An 8,755-nucleotide genomic window follows, 5' to 3' on the forward strand; every position below is an offset into this window, starting at 1 on the left:
CACCATCCTTCTTGGAACTGGGGATAGAACCCAGGAGTCCTGGCTCCAGCAGCCCCTTTCCTAACCCACTAGGCCCCACTCCTCTCCTAGAGCTGGGGAGGGACCCCAGGAGTCCCAGCTCCCAGCCCCCACCCTCGCTCTAACCCACCAGACCCCACTCCCCTCCTAGACCCAGAGATAGAACCCAGGAGTCCTGGCTCCAGCCCTGCCCCCACCCTGCAGAACCCAGCTGTGAGCAGGAGCCCCGCCGCATGCCAGGCCTATGGCGCCACCGTCCTGCCGCCCAGTGCCAGGTGCAGCCCTGCCATGGGGATTCCTGCTCCAGCCGCCCCCTCCCCTCACTCCCCCCAGCCTAGGGTGACCTCAGCTCCGTGCCGGGGGCAGGGCAGTGGCTGCGGGGGCGAAAGGTCCCTTGGCTGTGATGAGCCCTGGTCTGGGGGGAGAAATGCCAAAGGCCCCATGCTCTGGCTCCCCCCACCCCCACCAGCCCCAGCCCCAGATGTCCCTAGACACCAGGGCCCGTGGGAACTTGGGCACTGCGTGGGGCTGGGTAAGATGCCAAGGGACCATGCACCCGCAATATCCCCAAGCAGTGCCCGGCAGGCACAGTGCGTGTGTGTGATTGTGTGCTGGCAGGGACAGTGAGTGTGTGTGTGATTGTGTGCTGGCAGGGACAGCGAGTGTGTGTGTGATTGTGCGCTGGCAGGGATGGCGTGTGTGTGTGATTGTGCGCTGGCAGGGACAGCGAGTGTGTGTGTGATTGTGCGCTGACAGGGATGGCATGTGTGTGTGATTGTGCGCTGGCAGGGATGGCGTGTGTGTGTGATTGTGCGCTGGCAGGGACAGCGAGTGTGTGTGTGATTGTGCGCTGACAGGGATGGCGTGTGTGTGTGATTGTGCGCTGGCAGGGATGGCGTGTGTGTGTGATTGTGTGCTGGCAGGGACAGCGAGTGTGTGTGTGATTGTGCACTGGCAGGGATGGCGTGTGTGTGTGTGATTGTGCACTGGCAGGGACAGCGAGTGTGTGTGTGATTGTGCACTGGCAGGGATGGCGTGTGTGTGTGTGATTGTGTGCTGGCAGGGACAGCGAGTGTGTGTGTGATTGTGCGCTGGCAGGGATGGCGTGTGTGTGTGATTGTGCGCTGGCAGGGACAGCGAGTGTGTGTGTGATTGTGCGCTGGCAGGGATGGCGTGTGTGTGTGATTGTGTGCTGGCAGGGACAGCGAGTGTGTGTGTGATTGTGCGCTGGCAGGGATGGCGTGTGTGTGTGATTGTGTGCTGGCAGGGACAGTGAGTGTGTGTGTGATTGTGTGCTGGCAGGGATGGCGTGTGTGTGTGATTGTGTGCTGGCAGGGACAGTGAGTGTGTGTGTGGGGGGGGGGGATAGCTCAGTGGTTTGAGCATCGGCCTGTTCAACCCAGAGTTGTGAGTTCAATCCATATATGGATCTGGGGCAAAAATTGGGGCTTGGTCCTGCTTTGAGCAGGGGGTTGGACTAGGTACCTCCTGAGGTCCCTTCCAACCCTGATCGTCTCTGATTCTCTGTGTGTGTGGTTGTGTGCTGGCAGGGACGGGGTGTGTGCCCACACACGGCCCTGGAAGTCTGAGCCATTGGAGGGAGTCGCAGGGACCAGGACACCGAAGCCACCTGCACCCCACAAAGGGTTAAACGCTCCGGGTTGACCATTAACTTCGCCCAAGGGAGCGTGGGATGAAGGTCGCTGGGGCCCAGGATTCGCTCTGGCTTCGGGTGGGGAAGGGGGCAGCCCCGATCCTGGCACAGCACCACGGACAGACAGCTGGATGGGGCGGGGTATACAGAGAGACGGGTCTGCCTGGAGATAGACAGATAGCGTGGTAGCCGGTTTGGTCCCAGAGGGTGGGGAACGGACCCTGTTCCGGTGGACTGGCCGTGGGACCTATCATACCCCCCGCTGCCCCCCGCACCCAGCCAGCCCCACGCTGATTGGGACATGTGCTTTGCTCTGCTGGGACTGGCGTGAATGGGCGCACAAGGGCCCGCGGCCGCGCTTTGGGCCCCGGCGTCCCTCCCCCTCCCCAAAGAGTGACACCCTCCCACCCCCCGCTCCGTGGGGCAGGGCCCTGCCCGGCGTGACGCTCCCCGGCTTGTCCTCGTGTCTCGGCCCAGGGGCGAGCGGGCCAGGATGTGCGACGGGCCGGCCAGGCGGAAGGTCGGGATCGTGGGCTTTGGACATTTGGGTATGTCGTAAGCCCCCCGCCCCGCCCCGCCCGCCAGTTGCTTCCCAGGGGATTGGGGCTCACCCAGGGCTCGGGGGGCTGCTGCTTCCCTGGCTGGGGCCCTGGGGGCTGGACGGGGGGGCTGAAATGGGGGCGGGGGGGGAGACAGGCGGGGTGGCTTTATGGGCCGCAGCACTGCACCTGCGGCAAGAATTCTGGGCCTGGTGGGGGGGGGCAGCTCCACCCCCCTCAACCTGAGGGGCCTTGTCCTGGGGCGGGCGGGGAGTGGGGGGAGTTGGTGTACGGGCCCCTGGGGTTCCCAGCCATGTCAGTCAAGCCCCCTCCTCGCCCTAGGCCAGTATCTGGTCCGGAGACTCCAGGAGGAGGGACCCCGGCACGGCCTGGAACTCGCCTTCGTCTGGAACCGGGATGTGCGGAAGCTGCAGGGGCAGGTGCCGGCTTCCCTCCAGCTGCAGGACCTGGCCCGGTTCCCCGAGCGGTGAGTGCTTCCCGAAACCCCCCCCTCCAGCTGCAGGACCCGGCCCGGTTCCCCGAGCGGTGAGTGCTTCCCGAAACCGCCCCCTCCAGCTGTAGGACCTGGCCCGGTTCCCCGAGCGGTGAGTGCTTCCCGAAACCCCCCCCTCCAGCTGCAGGACCCGGCCCGGTTCCCCGAGCGGTGAGTGCTTCCCGAACCCCCCTCCCCTCCAGCTGCAGGACCTGGCCCGGTTCCCCGAGCGGTGAGTGCTTCCCGAACCCCCCTCCCCTCCAGCTGCAGGACCCGGCCCGGTTCCCCGAGCGGTGAGTGCTTCCCGAACCCCCCCCTCCAGCTGCAGGACCTGGCCCGGTTCCCCGAGCGGTGAGTGCTTCCCGAACGCCCCCCTCCAGCTGCAGGACCCGGCCCGGTTCCCCGAGCGGTGAGTGCTTCCCGAAACCCCCCCCTCCAGCTGCAGGACCCGGCCCGGTTCCCCGAGCGGTGAGTGCTTCCCGAACCCCCCTCCCCTCCAGCTGCAGGACCCGGCCCGGTTCCCCGAGCGGTGAGTGCTTCCCGAACCCCGCCCCCCTCCAGCTGCAGGACCTGGCCCGGTTCCCCGAGCGGTGAGTGCTTCCCGAACCCCCCCCCTCCAGCTGCAGGACCTGGCTTGGTTACCCGAGCGGTGAGTGCTTCCCGAACACGACCCCCCTCCAGCTGCAGGACCTGGCCCGGTTCCCCGAGCGGTGAGTGCTTCCCGAAACTCCCCCCCCCCTCCAGCTGCAGGACCTGGCCCGGTTCCCCGAGCGGTGAGCGCTTCCCGAACCCGCCCCCCCAGCTGCAGGACCTGGCCCGGTTCCCCGAGCGGTGAGTGCTTCCCGAACCCCCCCCTCCAGCTGCAGGACCTGGCCCGGTTCCCCGAACGGTGAGCGCTTCCCGAACCCCCCCCCCCAGCTGCAGGACCTGGCCCGGTTCCCCGAGCGGTGAGTGCTTCCCGAACCCCCCTCCCCTCCAGCTGCAGGACCCGGCCCGGTTCCCCGAGCGGTGAGTGCTTCCCGAAACCCCCCCCTCCAGCTGCAGGACCCGGCCCGGTTCCCCGAGCGGTGAGTGCTTCCCGAAACCCCCCCCTCCAGCTGTAGGACCAGGCCCGGTTCCCCGAGCGGTGAGTGCTTCCCGAAACCCCCCCCTCCAGCTGCAGGACCCGGCCCGGTTCCCCGAGCGGTGAGTGCTTCCCGAACCCCCCCCTCCAGCTGCAGGACCTGGCCCGGTTCCCCGAGCGGTGAGTGCTTCCCGAACGCCCCCCTCCAGCTGCAGGACCCGGCCCGGTTCCCCGAGCGGTGAGTGCTTCCCGAAACCCCCCCCTCCAGCTGCAGGACCCGGCCCGGTTCCCCGAGCGGTGAGTGCTTCCCGAACCCCCCTCCCCTCCAGCTGCAGGACCCGGCCCGGTTCCCCGAGCGGTGAGTGCTTCCCGAACCCCGCCCCCCTCCAGCTGCAGGACCTGGCCCGGTTCCCCGAGCGGTGAGTGCTTCCCGAACCCCCCCCCCTCCAGCTGCAGGACCTGGCTTGGTTACCCGAGCGGTGAGTGCTTCCCGAACACGACCCCCCTCCAGCTGCAGGACCTGGCCCGGTTCCCCGAGCGGTGAGTGCTTCCCGAAACTCCCCCCCCCTCCAGCTGCAGGACCTGGCCCGGTTCCCCGAGCGGTGAGCGCTTCCCGAACCCCCCCCCCCCAGCTGCAGGACCTGGCCCGGTTCCCCGAGCGGTGAGTGCTTCCCGAACCCCCCCCTCCAGCTGCAGGACCTGGCCCGGTTCCCCGAACGGTGAGCGCTTCCCGAACCCCCCCCCCCAGCTGCAGGACCTGGCCCGGTTCCCCGAGCGGTGAGTGCTTCCCGAACCCCCCCCCCCCCCCAGCTGCAGGACCTGGCCCGGTTCCCCGAGCGGTGAGTGCTTCCCGAACCCCCCCCCTCCAGCTGCAGGACCCGGCCCGGTGCCCCGAGCGGTGAGTGCTTCCCGAACCCCCCCCTCCAGCTGCAGGACCCAGCCTAGTTCCCCGAGCGGTGAGTGCTTCCCGAAACCCCCCCCTCCAGCTGCAGGACCCGGCCTGGTTCCCCGAGCGGTGAGTGCTTCCCGAACCCCCCCCCAGCTGCAGGACCCGGCCCGGTTCCCCGAGCGGTGAGTGCTTCCCGAACCCCACCCCAGCTGCAGGACCCGGCCTGGTTCCCCGAGCGGTGAGTGCTTCCCGAACCCCCCCCCTCCAGCTGCAGGACCCGGCCCGGTTCCCCGAGCGGTGAGCGCTTCCCGAACCCCCCCCTCCAGCTGCAGGACCTGGCCCGGTTCCCCGAGCGGTGAGTGCTTCCGAAACGCCCCCCTCCAGCTGCAGGACCCGGCCCGGTTCCCCGAGCGGTGAGCGCTTCCCGAACCCCCCCCCCTCCAGCTGCAGGACCTGGCTTGGTTACCCGAGCGGTGAGTGCTTCCCGAACACGACCCCCCTCCAGCTGCAGGACCTGGCCCGCTGCCCCGAGCGGTGAGTGCTTCCCGAAACCCCCCCCCTCCAGCTGCAGGACCTGGCCCGGTGCCCCGAGCGGTGAGTGCTTCCCGAAACCCCCCCCCAGCTGCAGGACCTGGCCCGGTTCCCCGAGCGGTGAGTGCTTCCCGAACCCCCCCCAGCTGCAGGACCCGGCCCGGTTCCCCGAGCGCTTCCCGAACCCCCTCCCCCTCCAGCTGCAGGACCCGGCCCCTGAGACCCTGAGGCTCCTGCTACAGCCCAGCCCAGCATGGGCAGTGCAGCGTTAATGTGCCCCCCTCATGCCCCCCGGTCGCTGTCTCCTGTCGCTGCAGCGAGGCGGATTTAGTGGTGGAAGTGGCTCATCCCTGCATCGCCCGGGACCACGGCGCGACCTTCCTGTCCGGGGCAGATTTCATGGTGAGGGGTAGGAGCGGCACCATCCCTGGCCGGCAGCGGGGTACCCAGGGGACGGGGTGGCATGGATCGGGCACAGCACGGGACCCTGCTGGAGATGCGGGAACACGAGGGGGAAGCCCTGGGGCTGTGACGATGCCATGCAGGGGACGCCTAGGGGGACGGGATGGCAGTGGGCAGGGACGTTCTCTGTGGGGGTGAGGGTGTGACGTAGGGGTGGCCAAAGGGAGTGAGGGTGCCCTGGTGGGGGGGGTGTGTGTGCAGTGTGTGTGTGGGGGGGGGGGCGGGGGGGGGTCCTGGCTTACTGCAGGCAGCTTTCCAGGTTTCTTTCTCCCCAGGTGGGCTCCCCCACGTCCCTGGCTGACCAGGCACGGAGATGCGGCTGAGGGAAGCTGCCCAGCGTGGGGGGCACACGCTGTATGTGCCCCGGGGGGCGCTGTGGGGCGGCGAGGACATCCAGCGCATGGATGACAGGGGCGTGCTGCAGGTGGGGGTCTTGGGCCTGCCTGGGGAGGGGGGCACGTGGACCCTGGTGTGGGGCAAGGGACAGCGATAAGAAACTGTCTCTGCTCCCCTGGGGAAGTGTGGGGGGGGGGGTAAAGGGGGCTATCCCTTCCCCCCCCCCCCCCGCAGGGCTGACTCTCTGCCCTCGCTTTCCAGGGCCTGAAGGTGACCATGATCAAGCATCCGGACAGCTTCCGGCTGGAGGGGGCGCTGAGGGAGCGGCTGGGGGCCGCGCGGGCCGTGCTGTACGAGGGGCCCGTGCGGGCTCTCTGCCCGCTGGCCCCCAATAATGTCAACACCATGGCGGCCGCTTGCATGGCCGCCCCCAGCCTGGGCTTCGATGGGGTCCAGGGGTGTCTCATTGCTGACCCCAGGTTAGTGCATCCCCACCTGCTCCCTGCACCCCCCTGCTCCCTGCACTCCCCCAGTTCCCTGCTCCCCCCAGTTCCCTGCTCCCTGTACCCCCCCGCTCCCTGAACCCCCAGATCCCTGCTTTCTGCACCCCCCCCGCTCCCTGCACCTCCCCCAGATCCCTGCTCCCTGCGCCCCTGATTCCTGCTCCCTGCACCTCTCAGTTCCCTGCTCCCTGCAGCCCTTGCTTCCTGCACTTCCCAGTTCCCTGCTCCCCCTGCTCCATGCACCACCCAGTTCCCTGCACCCCCCCAGTTCCCTGATCCATGCACCCCTGCCCCAGTTCTCTGCTCCCCTCCAGCCCGTCTGTGCATGGCTGCCCCCACCCTGCTGTCTCCAGGACAGTGCCGCTCCCTGCCCTGATCCTTGCATCCCCCATGTCTCTTTCCCCCAGCATGGTCCCCCCCGACCCCGGCACTGACCTCACTGCCCTCCCGTCCCCACAGCCTCCCTGACTGGCATGTGGTGGAGGTGGAGGTGACGGCCCATCCGGCGAGCGCGGGGACCAGGCCTTCACGGTCACCACCAGGCGCAGGAACCCGGCCTCCCCTGGAGCTGTCACTGGGGCAGCTACCTTCCCTTCGTTCTGGAGCAGCCTGCTGGGTAAGGGAGGGTAGGGTGGAGGGCCTTTGGGTATGTATGGGGGGCGGAATCTGCCTGCTGGGACAGACTGAGCCCTGGCTCCTGGAGGCCACCACTGCGGGGAGTGCGGGGGGGGGGGTCCCCCAGACCTGGGGAGTGCAGCTGTCACTAGGGGCTGCAGGGACTGGCTAATGCCTGGGCCAAGGTGTCTTCTGTGGGGGATGAGGTACCCTGGGCTGGGGGCTCTCCATGGGGTAACTGGGTTGCAGGCTGTGCTGGGGGGAAGGGGTTGCCCTGGGCTGGGGGCTCTCCTGAATTGGGTGGGTAGGGGGGCCCTGTCCCCACAGATCAGCCCCTCTGACCTCCCCTTCTCATTTCCCCTGCAGCTTGCCAGGGCCACCGAGGGCATGTCGTTTTGTGCTGATGCTGGTTCGGGGCCGGAGGGACCAGCCCCAGGGACCCGGCTGAAGCCAGTGGGGCTGGCAGTGTGTGTTGCGGGGGGCGTTGCCTCTGCCTAAGAGATCGCTGAAGAGAGGGTGGCAGGGAGGAAGGGTGGGAAATCTTTCGTACTTGGTCCCGGAGGCGTGATGGGGGATGTAGTTCTTGCTCCCCAGAGCCGAGTGGGAGTCACAGTGTACGTAACCCCGTCCTGCAGAGACTGGTGTAGGCGGCTGCTTTTGGGTAACGACGGGACCTGTGCAGTGGAACCTCAGCGTTACGCACACCGGAGTGACCAACCGACGGGTCAACCACAGCCCTCCTTGGGAACCGCACGTACGCGAGCCGGCAACAGCCGCAGAGACAAACCGAGCAAATCCAGTACAGTCCTGTGTTAAATGTAAACGACTAAAAAAAAAAGAAATAAAAGGAAAGTTTAAAAAAAGAAAGATCTGACGAGGCAAGGAAACCGTTTCTGGGCTTCAGAGTAACAGCCGTGTTAGTCTGTATTCGCAAAAAGAAAAGGAGGACTTGGGGCACCTTAGAGACTAACCAATTTATTTGAGCATGAGCTTTCGTGAGCTACAGCTCACTTCATCGGATGCATGCCGTGGAAACTGCAGCAGACTTTATATATACACAGAGAATATGAAAAAATACCTCCTCCCACCCCACTGTCCTGCTGGTAATAGCTTATCTAAAGTGATCATCAGGTGGGCCTTGTTTCATTTAAATTAAGATGGTTAAAAGCAGCCAGTTTTTACTTCTTCTTCTGCCCAGGGAAGTTTCAAAGTGCAATGAGGTCAATGGTCAGTTGTAAACTTTTGCGAGACCCGCCCTGCTCAGCGTTATGGACATTTCACAGTTACGATCACAACCTCCGTTCCCGGGGTGTGCGTCACTGTGAAGTTCTCCCCTAGGTCGTTGTAGACAGGGGCATGGGGCGGGGGGACGGGGACACACACGTTGTGTGTTTGCAGCTGGGCGCCGTAGTTCGTAGCTTCCCGGGGGGAGATAAAGGTCACTGTGTTCAGCTGTAAGCTTTCCGTGCGTGGGGCCTGGTGCAAGCCGGGCTCTGTTCCCTGTAAGCTGTGCCCGTGTGCACACAGATCCTAAGCCCCCCGCACACGGCGAAACCCCGCGCGCACAAAAACGTTCACAGAAACACACCAATTTGCACAGAAGACATTTTTTGCGCACACGGCCTGTCAAAAGTTGGCACAGAAGAAACGTT

At 66.2% G+C, this 8,755-nt stretch overlaps 1 protein-coding gene across 1 annotated transcript; it reads left to right on the forward strand.

Annotated features, from left to right (window-relative positions):
* The first annotated feature begins 445 nt into the window (after positions 1-445).
* ASPDH (aspartate dehydrogenase domain containing) lies at positions 446-7,597 on the forward strand. Its single transcript, XM_073321454.2, is given in 9 exon segments — positions 446-2,220; positions 2,554-2,698; positions 5,505-5,589; positions 5,925-5,952; positions 5,955-6,073; positions 6,247-6,464; positions 6,948-6,985; positions 6,988-7,104; positions 7,470-7,597. Coding segments are annotated over 9 exon segments (843 nt in total). The 5' UTR covers positions 446-2,165; the 3' UTR covers positions 7,508-7,597.
* The last annotated feature ends 1,158 nt before the right edge of the window (positions 7,598-8,755 follow it).

This window comes from Lepidochelys kempii, chromosome 23 (assembly GCF_965140285.1).
Source record: "Lepidochelys kempii isolate rLepKem1 chromosome 23, rLepKem1.hap1, whole genome shotgun sequence".
Taxonomy (NCBI): Eukaryota; Metazoa; Chordata; order Testudines; family Cheloniidae; genus Lepidochelys; species Lepidochelys kempii.